Genomic DNA, 19438 nt, shown 5'->3' with positions numbered 1-19438 from the left:
TTAATGCAAAGCCATTCAGCTTCTCAAAACTGCTGAGTTTCTGTAATTGCAATGCTATTCAACTTACAGCTGTAATTAGAAATGAAGCTTTCATTGGCATTCAAAAATAACCAGTTCTCTTCCACATCACTGTTTTAAGTCCTCAGTCCATTGTTCCAGTGTATCTACTGGCTCTTCTGCTTTTGCTCCTGCTCTAATAGCAAGCTTCCACTATCATGTGAAGAATATATTCAACATATTCATGTGAAGAATGAGTCAATAGTAAGTATCACCAGAAGAGTTTCACATACTTTGCAAACATTAATACGTGTTTATATCCCATGTCTTTTGTACATAAAACATTTAAGATTTTACAAGACTGAAATGTTTTGCTCTCTGTCCTTCACAGTAGCGTAAATAATAATTGATAAAATATTTTAATTCTTACTAAAGTGTGCCTGAAGAAATGAGGATCAAGAGGGACTGCAAGAAAATGGAACAAGTAATTCACACATCCTTTATCTTTTTTGCAATCAACATACTGGGTATGTAATTTTATAGCATTTTCCAACACTTAAGTAGTCTTTATATTACAGAATTAAGATCAATAAATTTATGGTTGCTTAAAGGCAAGGTGCACATTCCAAAAAGCAGCGTTTGTCTCCTGGAATTAAGACTCCCAACTTGGGACGAAGCAAAGGCAGCTGTTCCCTCGAGTTCCATCGCCCCGAGTCGCCTCGGGAGCGTTTCGGAGCGCCGGTGTCTGTGCGCAGGGGCGCGGAGCTGAGCGGCAGCGCCGTTCCGCCGGCGGTTCCCGGCCTTGCCCTCGGGCTGGCTAACGGAGGGCAGCGCCAGCCGCTGCCAGCCCGGGCCGCTCCGCACCGGGCCCGGCGGCCCGAGCGCAGCCCCGCGGGCGGGGGAGCCGCGGGCCCCGCCCCGGCCCCGGATGCAGTCGCTGCCCCGCCGGCGGCGCGGCCCCAGTTCCTGTGCGTGCCCTCGGCCCGCCCGCCCGCCGCGACATGTCGCTGGTGGCCGAGGCCTTCGTGACCCAGCTGGCCGGTGAGCGGCGGGGGCGGGCGGGACGCCGGGGCCGAGGGCGGTGCCGAGCTGCCGAGGCCTCGGTCCCCGGGGTGACCCTCGGGATGGGGCCGCGGCGGCCGGGAGCGGCTGCGGTGGGCTGGGGGCCGCGGTGCCGCGAGAGCCCGGCCCGGGCACGGGGCCAGGCCGCTCCGCACGGCTCCTCAGCGGCCAGCAGCAGCCCTCCTCCGTGGCCTCCATTACCATGTGCTGGGCGTTACTCTCATTTATTAACTTTGAAACGGCTTAATTTTCTTCAGTGGTGCAGGAAACCGCGCCGTGTTTGTAAGAGTGGCAGCTGGCGCCGAGCCCCGCTGCGTGGGAGGGCCCGGAGCGCGGTGCCGTGCCCGTGGGCCGGGTGGGTGCTCCGTGCCCCGCGCCCCGCGGGCAGCTCCTGCTGGACAGCACCTCTGCCCTGCCAGTGCTGCTGAGCTGGACGTGACCTTGAGATGAGACAGAGGTGTGCGTCACCCTGGGGTTATGCCGCAAAAAATTATAATAAGCTCTTAAAGAAAAAAACAAAACATAAACCTGAGGTCATGCCTAGGTCGGGAAACACAGTTCAAAAACACTGTGTTCAAAACGCAGTTAGTGTGTTGCATGTTTAAAATAAGTGCCTTGGTCAGTTTCTCCTTTCTTCTTATTCCCTATTGATTTTTTGCTGCTATGAAAACTCCCAGACGAGAAATACACAAAGTGAGCGGCATGTTGATTAGTACTGACCTGTGGAGGAGGATGCTGGAGTTTTGTCTCAGGAGCTGGGTCTTCTGCTGCTTTGGGAGAGGCCTCAATATAAGAACCTGAGTTGAATTCTCTATTATGAATGTTCTCTGACTTGTAGGTCGTGTGAAGGTGGTGGGTCTTCAGTCTGGGTCTGTAGAGGAACCCACAGCCAAGCTTGAAAGTTGTGCTGCCTCCTGAGTTGGCAGTTGCTGATACATGTTAGCACAAGCCATGCTGGTGTTCTGAGGGCAGCCCCTGGATCCTTGGGATGTGGAGAATACGGTGCCATTCTCTTTGCTATATTTTATTTATATTGTGAAATACAAGGATAATGACATACATGAGTAGATTGTCCTGTCTGCTCTGTAACCTTTATGAATATTCTAGAGTAACAGCTTGCTAATACTTATTTTTTCAATTACAAATACGAATTCAAGACTATACTGTATGTAGGCATCTCATTGCTCTCTTATTAAAAAAGTGGTTGTTTCACAGTTTCAAAAGCAGTTACCTGCCTTAAAAATAAAAGATACCTTTGCCAGCAGGTAAGCTTGTCTGTATTAAGCACTATGTCCAGATTGAAAATAAGTGATGGAAAAATTGCTCAATTTGTTCATATAAAAGGTTTTTCAAATTAAAAGAAGGTTAACCAGGATCTTGGCCAATACCCACCACACGTCTGGATTTCCTGAGATGTTAACACAGACACAAGGAGTACTTAATTCTGGTACTGAGAAGATATAAATATCTCCCAAATCTAGGAATGTTTGTGGGGAAGAAAAATGGTGTATCTGCAAGGAAAAAATACTGCTTAACAATAACACTTGTTTAAATAGCATCTTATCCCATATCTCTGGTTGTGAATGATTGAGATTTTTTTCCACGTTCCTAGAAATGAAATTTCATTGGCTTTTCATTGGAGGTCCTGTTCATGATGATGTCCCTCTGTCATAACAGTTGCAACAAGCTGCTGTTGCTCTTAACATGTAACAGCTATAATGCGTGGGTCCTTACATTCAAGTACTTGAGACAATCAGCTCAGCATAATTGGTTTTCTAGAAATGTTTTAAAAGCTGAGGAGAGGGTTTTAGTAGTGAAGAGAATCCTAGCTTTCTTTTACACATCAACTTTTTTGTGTATGTATTTGAATATTGTTTTTAAAGTCCTGCCTATCTTCAACATGCCTGTGCCTTGTGCATCCACTTTCACCATATCAGCACAAACAAACACAAAAAACACCATCTGAATGTAAGAAAAACTTTTTTCAGTGTGAGGATGATTTAACATTGGAGCAGGTTGCTCAGTGCAGCTGTGCAGTCTGCATCTCTGGAGGAGAGTGGAGATGGGCAGCCTGCTGCAGCTTACCCTGGGCATCCCAGCAGTGCCTTCCAGCCTCAGTATTTCTGTGTCCATCAGTTCTCAGCCTGCTTGCAGTGTTGCAGTAATTCAGCATCCTCTCTGAGCAATTCACCTGAGCATTCTGGGCACAGCCTGCTGCTCGAGGCATTAATGATTAAATACAAAGCTATGACTGAATCACCTGTGTGGAGTGTAATGCTTGCATTAGTGGCATTCAGCCATTTGCTCATTCAGAAATAGAAAGAGGTTGATATTATGTCTCAAGGAATAATAAACAAATATTTCCATAGCTTCATGTGTTGCAAGCATTCATGAAAAAGAAGCATCACGGTTTAAATCATCCATTTCTAAACTGTAGAAATTATTAATTGAATAATATGGTAGAGAATTTATTTAGAGTAGCTCAGCATCAATCACATATTAACAGGATAGGAAATGAATGTTTATACTGTAAGAAGAATTAGAGTGCCAGCTTTCAAGTGGTCTACAACATTAATCTTTCTAACTGGTAGTTTTGAGAAGCTGACTGCTCAAATAATCTCTAAACGATTGTTGAAAATACGTTTAATTGATCACTAAATTACTCAATAGGCTTTATTTTTTTCCCCCAAAATACATTAGTTTTAGGTCAGTGATCAAAAGAGAGAAAATAATAATTATTGTTTGTCCTTTGATCTCTGGAAAACGACTTCTGTTTATTGCAGTTATGTCCAAGGGTCTTAGGCTGGTTTTCATACTGAGGGAAATGAGTGCAGTGTGAAAAGCAGGTGCCCTTCTGCCTTCAGGTGTTTTATGTTCATAGTGAGGCTGCCTCCAGTGTGGCATGCCAGAGTACAAATAAATCTTTGATGTGCATGTTTTATGTATCGAGACAAGCTTCAGTCTGGCTGAGAACAAATTCATAGGGAGCCAAACCTGGCCACCTAAATTGTTCCCACACGTAAAGACACGATATTTAAGCTGAGTGTGCATTTTGTGCATCAAAATGTGCATAGGTAAATGTTAGTTCTTCATCCATGTGCAAGGTGGAAAAAATAGTTATTCTTTCTTAAAATAGGTCGTTGGCAACAGAGATTGTTTAAGCCTGCTGCAGAGGTTCTTGTAATGAAAAAAATAAGTTTATTGAAAATACCAAATTTGTCAGGTTACATGTTTTTATCTTACAATGTTTTCTACATGTGTGCTTTTCATTTCGTAAGCAAGCTGAAAGGAATCCCTTTTAATTTCTTTTCAGTTTCAATAAACAAGTTTCTTATGTTGCTCCTGCCAATTTGTGCTCAGACAAGTTTCATGACTTGATTTGGACCAATCCTTTGAGTGGATTGCTTATCCAATCTATTTCTTTTTAGGTCGGAGAAAACATTACTTTCACAATTATTGTAGTATAGTACATATTTCATTTTGAAATATTGTTATTTCTTGTTTTTAATCAGCAGCATAATTACAGTTTGTAATAGAGCATGCTTCTATAATTGTTTCTGTCTCCATTAAGACTAAGCAGTCTTTCTCTAATCAGCATTTTATTGTTACATGTTTTCTGCTAAAGTGTTGTCTTCTCATTCCAGAAATGTGATTGCTCTAGAAATAATGATAACAAAATTAGTAAACCAAATGTAGCACCTATTTTGATGTCCAGTTTGAATTTCAAGTAAACTTCCATTGGCTGATGAAACTGTGATAAGTGGTTTGGATGAGAGTGCTGTTTTGGAGCCTCAGCTCAAGAAGAGGTCATAGAAGAAAATAGCAAATCATGAGAACAACTTTGGAGAGGAATCAGATTTTTCTTCTCTTTCTCACTCCTGTTTTCTCTCTGGTTCTTGAATGCTCTATTCTCTGACTGTCCTCAGGCATTAACCTAGTCTGTTCCTGTAGGTTTGGACCAGGTGAGTCACTTTTTTTCAGAACATGAATAAATGAAAGAGCATGGTTGCTGTTCTTTGCTCTAGTTGAGCAAAGGCATCACATGTACACTGCTGGGCATTTTCAGCTGTCTCTTTTGAAAGTGGATGAGAAACTGCAGCTGCATACAAGCCATGGTGAGGAGAGAGAGAAAGTACCCACCTTGCTCTCAAATTTTTATTATTATTACCTTTAAATTCTGGTCTTTAGTTATTAAGATGACATAGATATCACATGGATGGATGTTTTAATACAAACTGAAATAAGTTTTATATAGTAATAAAACCCATGAAATGCTCAGGAAGTATTTGAAACATCAAAGTTAAAAATTCCAGTGATGCTGCAAAGAATGCAGGAAAAGTCTTATTGGGGAGAATGGGAGCTCAACTAAAAAAAAATGGTTTGTACATACTGAATTAGAAAGTAAAAATGCTGAGAGATGGGAATTTTTAAGTTCTGCCTTCTAGCTGTGGTATAATGACAGTGAAACCAATGTAATGTTTGCATTCCTAGCAAGAACTTTCAAAGCTCAACTGCATGTGTGTTTCTTTTTGCATTTGAATACCATATTGGAGAAACCCTGGATGTATTGGAGTGTTCTCACTAAAAGCCTTGGAAAAGAAATGAAGGAGACTGGGAGGGTATGATTAAGAGAACAAGATAAATGTTTTCAAGTTTTGAAGCAGGGAGTCTGCAGTGTTTCCCAGAGGTGAGGGAGAGCTGAGAGGTGTTGTGGCAAATGCCACTGTCTGGTTTGGGCTGACTTAAAGGCTCAGAGCCCTAAAGCAGCATCTTCCCCCTTGCTAGCAGCAACACTTGGCTGGTTGCACCAGTGCTAACTGTCTGCATTTCTGCCCTGCAGAGCTCTCTTGCCTGGAGACCCCAGCTTGTCCTTCACCTTTGCAAGACTGGTGCTGCTGTGCTTAGGGCTGTGGGCAGGATAGGGAATGAGACAGAAGGGGAGCCTTAATGAAAGGCCAGAGGGGCCAGGGCTGGGTGAGCCAGAATTGTATGTGGGAAGCAGCTGTTGGGGCAAGTATGGGATACTGAGGTCCTGTCTGGTGGGACAGATGTGTAGGATCTCTGTTGTGGACCAGAGCGGGGGTGCTGGGTATGAGAAAGCAGGGAACTCCTTGGGGCACTCTGCAGAAGTGGTCAGAGTGCCTGCCAAACAGCTTTAGGGGAGGAAGAGTTCACACTGCCATGGAAGAGAGGGGTCCCAATCTAGGGGAGTTTTTGAAGGACTGATTTAAAAATGTACATACCTACAAATGTAGATATTATGGCTAAGAAATGTCTCAGTCCAATAAGGCATTAATAAGTATCATACCTCCACTGTCTTGCTCTTCACAGCTCCTGTGCTTGAAGTTTGACTTCTTGGATCAGGGCCAAAGAGGAGCAAGGGAGTTAAGTAGCACAAAGGGAAGGGATTGATTTAGAGATCTATAAAAAGCTAATTTTTAGAATTACAGAGCTTCTTTGAGATGGCGCATTTATGCTGAATATCAGAAATAAGTAAAATAACTCCAGCTTGTCAGGACTTCATAAATAAATCTTTTGAGATCGTTTAGCTGGCATGCTCTGATTTTTCTGAAGAAACCCAGATGTTGATTTAGGAACAACTTTTATTTATGGATTTGATTTTGTTGAGTTTTTTTTGGCCTCGTCTCCTGACAGGATCTCCCTCCTGTGGCCTGCCCTAGCAGCAAGAGTGCTAAGCACCCTAGAGGATTGAATCATAGATGTGTGCACTCTTGAAAGTCAACTCAAAGACAGTAACAGAATTGGACTAATGTTTAAATACATGCAATTAATAGCTTTCTTGGAGGGTGAAGAAGCAGATTATGTCATGTTAAATGGCTGCTGCAGTAATGTCACATGCTAACTCTCATAGTGGTACAGCTACAGGAAACTCAAGTTTGAGAATTGCAGCTGAGATTGAGTCTTTACATTGACTGTCTGCTCAGTCAATAATTACTGAACAGTCATGTTTTATCTGAATTGTAATATCTCTACAAAGGAGGCCAGGGACAGATTTAAGCAAATGATGTAATTATTTGATACATGATTTAATGCACAGTGTTTAATTTGTGTGAAAGTTGGTTTTCATTTGACAAGGCGCTATGAAACATGTTTTGGTCCTTTGTCAGCAGAGCCAGGGAGTTGCTGATGCATTCATTTTTTCTTGGCCCTTGTTAGTTTACAGGATCAGGCAATTACATGAAATTGATGTGTACTCAGTGTGGGTGAGTTGAACTGGTGTGTCTTAAGGAAGCTAATTCACAACTTTCTTGTATTTCCTTTATTGATCATTCTTAATATATGAGATGCAGATGTTTTAACTACTTTTGTTCCAAAGTGGCTGCAGCTTCATTTTATTAGTCAAAATTTACCCCTCCACTTATCTCCTGAACACTAGAAGCACATCAGTTCCTGGCATTTTCTTCAATGTATTGCTACTTGATTTGTGTTAAAACAGTATAACTCCTTCTTTTTGAATGCATTTTAACATCAATTATCTTATAATCCTCCTTCCTTCTGCAGCCTGGGGAATAGCTTTCCACGTGTTTTTCTTTTGGTTACTTCATTTAGGACATTGTGGTCGCTTCCAATTCAAAATATTCTGTGATTCTTTGATATTGAGCAGCAGGTCCCCACCATAGCACCAGTCTTTGGAAACCAAAAAGGGTGACTTTTCCTGCTGATTGTTGTGATGTGTGGTTCCTGATGTTTGCTTCATTAAGTTTAGAGACTTGTAAGTAATATTGTTGCTCACATGTAAGACCGAATTTCTTTTTAGTGTTTACTCTTGTGAAAAAGCAGTCTTGAGAATCCTCATTATATTTTAATCAAATCTGTACCTAGGGAGAGGCTAAAGGAAACTATGTGAAAATAATATGTAAGTTAATCTCTCCAGCTGTAATATTGCAATACAGTGATTCAGATAAATGCCAAGTATTTTTGTTTGCTTGTTTTTAATAGAGGATATCTTGCCTCTTGGCTCTTGTAGCAGGCCTTTGATGCCATGTGAACCAAACTGGTAAATACAGATTTTTTAGCTTTCATCCTTTTTTAATGTAAGTTTAATATCAAATGTTTAAGAAAAATGCAACAAAAAGGAAAGTGATCCATTGCAAATGTGGTGATTTTAGGGAACAGTAGTCTTTATTTTTATATGATCCATAGCAACTTCATAACATTTCATGAAACTGCAGTGTCAGAGAGAGTCAAATATTCTGAAGCCAGGTTCTAGCCTTGCCTACACAGCAGCACAAAGTGAACTGTATGGAAGAGATTGTTAGTCAACTGAATACTGCATTTACAGAAAAAGAAGGTATCAAAGAATAAATTGATGGCAAACTGGGTATATAGTAAATTTTAGTTTAGAGGAGATTTGGGGCAGAAATTATCTTGATTTACTGTTTATTAGCCTTGATTCCTATTAGGCATAGGCTACTTTTATAACAGGAAAATATTTCTATCTGCATTGCCTTCCAAAAATATTCTTGTCCCAACAGAATTCTGTGGTATTGCTGAGAGCTGGGAACAGCCTAATTTCAAGTTGAGTGTTTTCCTAAAAAAACTTAACTTGTTGATGACTGATTTTCTCATTCAGGAGAGAACATCTTGAGGCCTGGATCTAGAGGTCTCTGGCTTTTGTCTGTGGCTAATAGTCAAGAATGCTACAGTTTGCCAGCAAGCTAAATTAATGGCAGACTACAGGGCAAATCACATTGCCTACCTACTGCTGAAACTGGCTATTCATACCAGGCCACTGAAATGGCTAAATTGTGGTTTAGCATATTCCACAATTTAATATGCAAAGTATCTTGTCTTCTCATTTTCACAGTCAGAGTCTTATTTTTTAAGTGAGAGGATTAAAGGCATAACTGTAAACCATTTATTTCATTACATCTCTTTCATCATCATGGAGCTTCTTGGGGAAGGTGGATAAAAATATTTGTTTCCCCCATACATCCTGGCAGCACTGACACAGAATGAAGAGTTTCCCAATAATTCAGAGTGTAGAAGTTGAAATCAAGTTTTGCACAATCATAAATAGATTCTCAATAGCCCAGACAAGGAATTGGTAGGGCTGAGGCACTGTAGAGTATCTTAATGATGCTTCCTCTTGAACATTCACTGGGGGAATGTTAGTGCAGCCTCTCATTCTTTGGATTAAAACTCACCAGTGTGCAAGTGTAGTATGTCCTGAGAGCTTTAGTAGGGGCTGAGATGTGTGAGCAGCTGATCCCCTGCTGATAGTGGGGTTCAGTGCTCCTGAGTATGTCTTCTTACAGCATGTATACATTCTTTTCTTTTACTGTCCCAGAAGTATTTGGGTAGATAAAGTCTTATTATTGAAATATCAGTCTGAAACATCTGGAAACATTGAAATCAAATTGCTGTTTGAATGTCTCCCTCTGGTCTTAATGTTGCTCAAGTAAAACATTTCACACCATGTGAAAATCTGAAAAGTGCACCTAATGCAATACACCTTTAGTGGCAAAGAATTTTATGTGTCTGCCACAACTTATTATGTGCTTTGGAAGTTTTTTTTAGGAGCAAAAATTCTGTTTTTTCTAAGTCATTCTCTGATATGAGAGGTGAGGAGTTAGGAATCTGTTTCAATAGTTGGAAACCTGAGTACTTAAAACTCCACTGGGAACATGCAACACACCAGTTCACAGAATTTTCTTCTAATTTGACAACTAAGAACCCTGTTATCACTTTGAAATCTTTAACATTTTCTATGCTAAACTTAATAAGTAAAGTTAATAAGTAAAACACTTAGACTAACAAATAAACTGAGCTTAGTGAAATGTTCATGCATTTTTAGTCATCCACAAAACCAAAGAAGATTTGGTGTAGGTTTTTTTGCTGTTTGACTTCCTCACTTGTTGGCATGCTGTGTATGCTGAATTCTCAGCACCCGGGATAACAAGGCTTGTATATTGATGTTTTCTGTGTCCATGTCCTTTTAATTCTCATTTCCCTGTTACTTTTGGGCTCAAGCCCTTTTCAGACAATGTTAATGAAGGGGGGCATAATCCCACTGATTGTTTCTCATAGGCTGTTTCCTATAACTGGCATTATTGTTTTAAATCAACAAGCAGTGTGGTAGAGAAGTAGGGAAAGACAATAGTATGAGATTTGATTGTCCTGAACAGCAGACAATCCACATGAAAGACTAAATATTTGAATTTGTTAATCATGGGAAAAGTTTCAGTTGGGTGGGAAAACAATTTTTACTAAAGGCTGCAAGCCTGAGAGACAGACCCATTGAAAACCACACAATAGTAATTCCTCTGATTATGGAGGCAGAAGGAAGAACGAAATAGTTCCTTATTCCTAAGAAATGTAGAGAAGCTGTTCCTGTAAGGCATGCTTCCAGGCAGTTATTTCATCCTGTGAGCAACTAATGATAAAAATGTCTGTTGCGTAGGATCTAACACATAAATGTGATTCTGTGTTGAAAGCTTCTGAAGCTGAATTGACATCGCATTTGTTAATTTTCTCTTTATATACTGAGTGCCACAGTAGCCGTGGTTAGCAGGAAAATGAACATCTACAGACCAGAAGATTATAGTTGCCGAAGGATAAACTGGATTTGACTTCATTAGTGCACAAATGATAAGTTTGTGAGGAGTTATTATAGCATTAATCAACTTGATGGATTGGAAATATGACAGAACTGAAGCAGCGTGTAATATTAGTGCCTATTATTCTACAAATTATGTCTTCACCTACATTCATAAGGCAAGAGTCACTGCTGCACATTAAAGATGTTACACACTTTCTCCTCTTGTGGAGGCATGTGACAGCCCTTCAGTGATTCCTCCTCCTCTCTTCCCCAGTAGGGCTCTGGTCTCCCTTAGCTGCATGTTTGCACCTTGGAACTAATGGAAGGCAGCATGGGAGCTAGTACCTGAATTTAGCTTGTACCTGATAAACCTGGACCTCTTATGTAGCAGTGTGTATTTAAACCTCCTTCTTCATCTGAAAAAGATGTTTCATATTCTAGACATCTTAGAAGAGGGAGAATGAGTAGAAATTGTAAGGTATGGGACAGATACTGAATGGATATTTAATTATTTGATTTCCAGAGTATTGCACAAGTATTTGTACCTATGGTATTGCCACATATGATCTGCATGCAATTCTGAATGCATACTGCAGAATTTGTTTATTTTCTAGGATATGGTTAATAACACGAATCTTAATGTGAAACTGATAGTTTTAAAATCCAGTCTGTATAGAAACAGTGAAATCAGTTACCTTTGATTTGCTTTGCATACAAAGAACTGAAGACTTTTGGTTCAAGGTTTGTGAGCATGTATCTACCTCATCCAAACATGGTCAGAATTGTGACCTCTCTCTGGAGACTGCCAGGTGCCAAGTGCAGGGTGCTGAATAAAACTGCTGAAATTTGGAGTTTAAGGTATACTCATCATGAAGGCTGAGATTTTCATTTGGCTATTTGTCCTTGTTTCACTTACTTGTTAAAAACATGCATTAGTACACAATTAAAGTGTGAATGAGTGAATACCCTTGTTTTTTCCTTCCCTCAAGTTGGGTGTCTGGTCTTGTGTACTAGGACTGTGGGATAAAGACTTTGTATCATCACTAATAAAATTAGGGTCAGCAGATAGGGTTCATGAAAATATGTATGTGATCAGTAGATTGTGGAAGTAAGATTTAAGCTGAAAAGGGGAAAAAGATACAAACGATCTTCTACTTGTATTTTAGTTTATAGCATGGATATGGCATGCCTTAGCAGCAGTGTGGTTTTGGATTCTGTGTGCCAAGAAGCTGGGGGGTGTGTGTGTATGTGTGTGTGTGTATTATATCTCTGTATCACCATTGCTGCATATAGCTTAGTGCCAAAATCAAACTGGAATTAGAATCTGAATTTCTTGAAATGTACCTAGCTCTTTTGTTGGAGAAGGAAAACTTTGCTTGATTTTTGTGGTCCAGAAATATTTCAGCCATGTGCTTGTGTGAAAAATAGGTGACTTCCAGTTTAGGCTGGAATCCAAGAATTAGTTATAAATCTGACATTTCAGTCAGAAGAGGATCAGACAAAAAGTTTCAGTAGGAATGGGCCCATGCAATTGAAGCTCTCTGTACCCTTTTGAGCATGTAAAAAGGGTGTTTTCACTGTTTGGCTGGAGCACTTATAAGATCATCTTTGTCACTTAGTTACTGCTGTAAGTATCTCAGAGTCCAGAACTGATAAGTTTGCTAAAATATAGTAATAACATTCTTAATTTCCTCATTCCATTTACTCCTGCAAGGCTCCTGTGGACTTGAAGAAATGTATATTAGACAAATTATTTTAAATGCTTAAGGTTGTAATACTGCAGACACTATCTTAGTTTCTTTTTATTTAAAGATGTAAATGTACTTCCACCTCAAGAATTTTTACTCCAGGGCAAAACTTTAATGGTGGGATGTAAAACCAATAGCTGCTACAATAAAACATAAACATTTTTTCATGACACTTAAATGTGATTAGTTGCTTTTTCATGCCCATACTAGTATCACTCTGATAGGCTCTGTGCCTTAATGTTAGAGACGGTGACCTTCACAAAACTGTTTTGAGCTTTACATTCTCTGTGACTTACATAAAAGTTAATACTTCATAAGTATCCAAAAGGAATGATAGTTAGAAAATTGTGCTTTTTTTTTAGTTTGAGTTCTAAAGGCTAAGATGCAAAGCCTTACTTAAGCCAGTGACATATTTATGCTTGATCCACACATAGCTATTTAAAGACGTTATTGCTTTAAAAATAATTTACATGATTAGGGCATAAATTTTATTTACAAATGGCTATTTTGGGCAGAATGCAAGGTTTGAACTGATACTTAAAGACAGATTTTTAATCAGACATTAACATGGAATGTAATGGATACAAAAAATGTGATGAACTGTTACCTTAATGCTACCATTAACAGTAAATTTGTACTGATTATTATTTTTGCCTTCCCTTACATTCAAATGGTGTATGATTGATTACATGCAATGGTTCTCAATTGGAGGATGTGATTGTCTTTCATTTCCTTGCCTCATTTTTTTGACAACTGCTCAACTGTTTTGAACTGATGATTCAGTTTTTTGAGTGCGTATTGACATTCCCATTTTAGGGTTGAGCAGCACATAACTTAAAGCAATAGGCACCTCTGGTCATCCTGGAAGGCAGAGTTCTGACATGCCTGGGCTTTTGGCTCTGTGAGTATCACATAGGACTGTGAGGACACAACTTTAAAAAGCAGAAAGCTTTTCCAAAAGCATTTCCCCAAAGCATTCTTCACATTTTCACAGATTTGTGCCTCTTTCCTTTGTGTCTTTTTCTGTTCTCTCCAGAATTCTTCATTTAGTACCCTTAGTACCTTAATAAATAGTTGCTCTTGGGAGTGGCCAGGATTAGGATGGGAATGTGCACAAAGATATCTTTATGATGAAAGGAAAATATCTGCATCAGTTGCTTCAGAATTGCAAGGCCATTCTGTAGCATAGCTTGAATTTTAGCTCTTCTTGCAACATTACATTCTGGGACTTTCTTCTCTGTGATGTCCCCCTGTGAGCAGGAGAGAAGTATAGGGGGAGAGTGTCAGTGGAACATTTTTAGGGCAGGTTAAATATTGCATCAGCATCTTTGCAATCTGAAGTCTTGCTCTGGGTAACATTTGTGTTTGCATTTGCAAGCACATTGGTATTCAGCTTGCTTAATTAATTTCTTCTCTTTCCACAGCCGCAGAGCCTTGGCCTGAAAATGCTGCGTTGTATCAGCAACTGAAGGGTAGGTACACTGGTTTTGGCAATTAATAATTACTTTATTTTTAGAAAACACATTAAATATGCACTAAGATAATTAACTGCAAGGAAGCACAGAAACTGTTAAAATAGTCCTTTGTGTTTTCTGTTTGGTCAGAGGTTTTAGTTATGTTTGCATCTGCCAATATAAACCAGCTATTCATGGCTTATAAGGTCCTTGGTTTATTATTGACTCATTATATTGGCTGCTGTAGCCAGTGTAAAATGATGTGGTTGCAGGCACCGTTGGCAGATTTACTGCACCAATAGCTGAGACAGCAGATTTTTGAAGTCTTGTGGTAAAGTGGGCTCTCAGTAAAAAGGAACTGTTAAAATGTATAGGCTAGGATGGTTCACTCTCCCTTTAGCAGCTCTTCATATATCATCAGATCACATTATGGCCCCCATTTGGGGCTCAGCAGCCTGCTACAGTTGTCAGAAGACTGCAAAGTAATGAAGACTAATAGGTAGCAGCTCTAGTCTTCTAAGCATGGAATTTTTATTGCAGTGAACTTGTCATCTTTCTTTTGTGTGACAGACCTAGACACAGTGTGCAATATTAGCTGCAAGCTGCTTTTATAGGTTTCTGAATACTTTTACTTTTTAGCCAGAGGAGGCATGAAGATGCGGTTTTATTTAACTTTGATTAGAAGGAGAGTAATTGGCATAAAATTCATGCATTTGGTTTTTTTTTTCCTTGTAGTGTTTTTATTGAACTTTGGTGGTAATATATGATAAGTGCAATTGCATTTGTGTGAGAAAAAATCCTGGTATTTTTTTTTCCTATTTTTTAATATTTGTATTATAGATTTTCTACTCCAGCTGCATAATAATTTTGTATGTGCTCCTTGTTTTATGCCTAAGAAATGCAACCCAGCCTGATTTACAGTTACAGGTCTGTAGTTAAATGGGCACTGGTTTTTTGTAATTGTGTGGTTTATTTTTTTTCTTCTTTTTTCTTCCTTTCAACAGAGGAACAAATTTTGCTTTCTGATAATGCATCTTCCCTTGCTGTTCAGGTAAAATATCATATTTTCTAAACTAAAGATGTTAACACAGTTTTATTTTTTTAATTATTGTCTAACTAACGTAACTATATTTAGTGAAAAGATTAATTTAAGAATTATTTCTGCCAAAGCCAAAGACTTACTTCCTGCCTCTGATTTGCTTTAGATTGTTGTTGAAGTGTCAGAGCCTAAAGGATTTGAGGATTTTGAAAGTCTTATGTAGAATGCTGCTCCTTGTGTTCCTGTTTATGTTGGTCTGTGTACAGTATCTGCTTGCCTACCTACTCTGGGAACTGTGCGTGGTTCATACCTTTTGTCACTTGCTATGCATGTTTGTCTTGTAGCATCTTGCATGAGGTTTGCCAGTCATTTAATTCTCATAGCTAATACTGCCCCAAACTCAGGGCATATTTGCTTCATGCTGTGAGCATCACCTCTTTCTATGTCTCTGGTAGGTTGTTTTCAATTTCATCGTGTGTACAGACTGGAGCTTCAATGTGGTTTTTAGAAATAGTCCATATAATTGACAAACTTGCACCTCTAATTGACTTAATAGCACCTCTGTGGCTGTGAAGTCCATGTAATCTCCATTAACCTGTTAGGTTCAGTAACCCCAAATCTCAAGGGGACGTTTTCCCCATTAGTAGCGAAGGCCTGGCTGTCAGAGTGGTGGGGAGCAGAATTTCTGTAAGGTTCTTGTCATTCTAAGCAGTTTTGTGGCAGGGAGTTGCACTGTTCTCCAGCTTCTTGCTTTTTGTGTGTGGTCTAGCTCAGAGAAGCTTCAGCAAGCAGTCTTTGAAGGTTGTCCAAAGCAGTCACATCTCATTTACAAAAAATGGGACACTTGGAGATTGTAACTGATGTTACTGGTAAAAAGGTTAGGATCATTTCATCATGGTAGCTACTTCCAGGATCTCAACTTTTTGTTCTTCCAGTCTAGCATTCAGAAGGTACCTCTAAGAGTAGATTTGATCACAGCAAGAAGATAGCTTTGTCCTTTGCTGGAAAGAGGAATCATCTCTGATACACCTAGTAAATGGGCCAGTGTTTATTTGTTTGAGTAGTATGGTTTATATTGTGTTTCACAGTAATAATTTCTTCTATTGCTTACTTGATCTCAGTGTTCCTTTTTACCCCAGCAACTGTATTTTTGGGGGTTCTCATGAATTTTCTTCCTAACAATACATGTATGTGTGGCTTGTATTTAAAACACAACCCCCCTCCAATTCACCAACAAAATAACCCTAAAATTTCCTTTTCTAATGCATCATTTTTCTTTACTGTTTGTAGTACATTGTTATCCTACACATGTCACTTAGATGATAAATTAACTATAATATATTAAAAATCCTTGTTTTTCTTCAATATTCTCTAGCTGGACAGCTGATAGTAGCCATGACTATAAATATGGCTCTGGTAGATATCTGATCTTAAAGTTTATAGAATAATTCTGTATTGGGGAATTGTATCGATTTTTAAGAATCTGTGTAACATGGTTGTGACAGTGAAAAAATAACTATTCTTGGTGTCTTTGATCCATTTTGAAATGGCACTAGGATGTGTAGTTAGCAGAGAGGTTTAAATACATTAGTGTGTTTTGCATAAGGAATTTGTTTGTTTGTCTGTTTATTGGCTTAGTTTTTTGATTTTTTTCAAGGGGGTTGTGGGAGTTGGGGGATGTATGTGTCTTTCTCAAAGGAAAATTTGGGAATGAGAGATGGGAGGAGAAATAGGAGCTGGTACCTGGGGCTTTTTTCCTACTACTGTCATTCTTTTTCCCATGTTACTGATTCGGAGCACATCAATATCACCAGAGCAGATACATAGCTTGTTTGTGGTTGTTGAACTTTGGTGTGGTGAAAACATCAGAAATTTGAGTCAAAAGAGCATATGGAATCAAATCTTTAGGAAACATGGTTTAACAGCAAGCCTCTGAATGTGCTGCAGCCAGTCTTTCAGGTGTTTTATAAAATCTCCTTGTAGTACCTCTTTGTAAAGCTGCTCTCAGGTCTCAGAGGGACATAAAATAATGCACACAGTCCAGTGCCATAGTAAGTAATTAGTCAGAGTAAAACTTGACTGTTTTAAAGTTGCCAGCCCTGCAACACAGATGGCATTTCATGTACTTGTTGTTAACAGAGCGGATCAAGCAGACAGCAGAGCAAGCTACTCTCACTGCAGATGTAATTAATGAGTAGAGAGGGCTGCAGGTTGAATATAGGAAGTTAGTTGAGTCTTGCAGTTTTAATAATGATTGGATGTACAACTTCTCATTGTGCAATAAAATCTGGACTCTTAATAGCCACGTGTCAGATGAGAGAAGGGACAAGAGAGTCTTCTGGGAATTGCTGAGTAACTGTGCTGCTGCCTTTAGTTGTTAAAAACCAACCAAACAAAAATCCTCCTCATCTTGTGGAACTTCTTTCTTGATTCTGGTAGTGTTGTTAATTTTTGTTTGTTTGTTTGTTTGTTTTTAATTCCTCTTCTGCTCATTATTTATTTTGGAAACAATTTCTTTGTCTTTTCCTGGGTTCAGATTCTTTGGATTTTGGAAATACAACGTAACTTCAAGTAGCAAGTGCATTATCTCTGGTACATCTTCATGTTTGCACTCCTTGTTTGTTACCTTGAAGTAATGTATTATACAGCCAAGTCCACTTGATCTTGGGCTGCAAAGCCTTGGTATTGAATGAAATTTTATTTTCACTGCAAATTAATTAAAATCAAGGGAAAATACTAATCAGTAATGATTATTCAGCCACTGAAAGGAGATTGTAGCAGAATGAAGGCATTGTTCTTGTGAGACACTCAGCTCTCTTCCCATCAATGTTAGTGAAAACACACCTGGTTAATATGACTTATGGTTAAGCCCATTCTCCATGTATTTATGGTACAGCTGCCCTTATACAGCATTCCTGCTTATCAGGCTTATCACAGTAAAAAAGAGCCACCAAAACTGATACACAAATAATCTCAATAACAAAGCAATGCCACATCTTTAAGGAGGGGAAAATGGAGTTTGGAGTAGATTAAAACTGAATTACCATAGGAGAGTATATTTCAGTCTGAAGCAGAGGGCCTGTCCAGGCTCTGTCTCCCTATTGATGCCTGATGTGGGTAAAGCCATTTTGTTTAGTGCCTGGGTGTAAGTAGTGTGGTCGAGTAGGAGGGAGGGGGTTAATACTGCACTCTGCCAGGCCTCTTGCCTCAAATGGTAGCTCAAAGCATCTCTTGCACTGTTCCAACTTGTCAGGAAGAGGAATGTGGATGTTGAGACTGCCTCTTTTATTACAGGTTCTTCTGGAATCTTTATGCAGTTAGTCTCATAGTCTTGCTCAAAAGGCTGTCTAAAATGTTCAGAATTCTGGAAATTCTGGCAGCTGTCCTAAGGTTAGAGAGCCTGCATCTCATTTTGTTAAGATATGTATTAATTGCTTGTGCAGTCGATGTCCTTGTAAGTGGTTTTAACATATTCCAGGGAAATGCTTTTAGAATTGTCTGTTCTTAGCCTTGAATGACAGAAGGAAGTTTGGGTAATTTAAAATTGCTTATTTACTTCAACAAGTAATCAAATAAATGTGTAAATCATACATGATTAATTGCCCTTGACAGATTTGTGATTTTTTTTTTTCTCTGTGTGTATGAATTGAGGTTTGGTTTTTCTCTAGACAAAACATTAGCAGAAATTTGAACTTGTTGCTGAATCTTTAACAAAAGCTTGGTACTGAAATGAAAATCTGCCAATCTCTTTTTTTTAAAGAGAATAAAAGCTGGAATTCTTCATGGTGAGAAATGCAGTATCAACATAATCAATCTAGCAGCATTGTGTTGTTGCTGAAAACATGCTTAAATCCCAAGCTATACAGGTACTGTTTGTGAGAGAAACATCTTTCATATAGTTCTAAGATGAAATTACTTCTGAATGAATAGAATCTTCATTTATCTTCAAAACCTCTGTGCTACCAGTGAATCCACTCTTTCTACATTCTACAACAAGAATTACATTATACCATTAGAGCAGTGCCATGATGCAGTATAAAATAGATTGTTTTGGAGAATGAACGTGGCTTTGCTATAAATTACATTCACAGGTACAGAGGAATTTGTTATTTTGTTTAAAATAGTCACAAATATAATTAAGATCTTAATTTATGTTAAACTACACATGTGGCCATTACCATAACTGGATTAGGAATTTAATCTGTCACTCAAGCAATGATACTGAACAGTTTTCATTTATAACCTTAGACACACTATTTCAGTTACAGGGACTGCAGCTGTTTGATATGAAAACTGAATTATTCTGTAGATTTGTTCATGGGTTTTAATTTTAAAATGTGTTCCTGCAATAAAGTAGAGAATAACTCTCTAGTTGTCATCACATACTGTCCATTGTATGCTCTTGAAATAACATAAAAATGAAAACAGAAAATGCATTTCACCCTTTCTTCCTAACAGTATGTTTTGTGAGTGCCTTTAGAAGTGCTGCTGAATAAGAGATGGCTTGGAATGGCTGGTTCTTTATTAAAAACTAATCATGAATGTATCTTCTTCAAATAAGCCTGGACTGTGCCAT

At 39.0% G+C, this 19438-nt stretch overlaps 1 protein-coding gene across 1 annotated transcript in view; it reads left to right on the top strand.

Moving 5' to 3' along the window:
* Positions 1–857: 857 nt before the first annotated feature.
* MTX2 (metaxin 2) overlaps positions 858–19438 on the top strand; it is a 31542-nt gene continuing 12961 nt past the window's right edge. Inside the window, exons 1-3 of the mRNA XM_056496957.1 lie at positions 858–1038; positions 13794–13841; positions 14828–14874. Of these exons, the coding sequence (XP_056352932.1) occupies positions 999–1038; positions 13794–13841; positions 14828–14874 (135 nt within the window). The 5' untranslated portion in view covers positions 858–998. The remainder of the gene's footprint in view (positions 1039–13793; positions 13842–14827; positions 14875–19438) is intronic.

The sequence above is a fragment of the Oenanthe melanoleuca genome, chromosome 7, assembly GCF_029582105.1.
Source record: "Oenanthe melanoleuca isolate GR-GAL-2019-014 chromosome 7, OMel1.0, whole genome shotgun sequence".
Lineage (NCBI taxonomy): Eukaryota > Metazoa > Chordata > Aves > Passeriformes > Muscicapidae > Oenanthe > Oenanthe melanoleuca.
The sequence above is the reverse complement of the archived record's forward strand: the minus strand, read 5'-3'. Positions and strand labels throughout refer to the sequence as shown.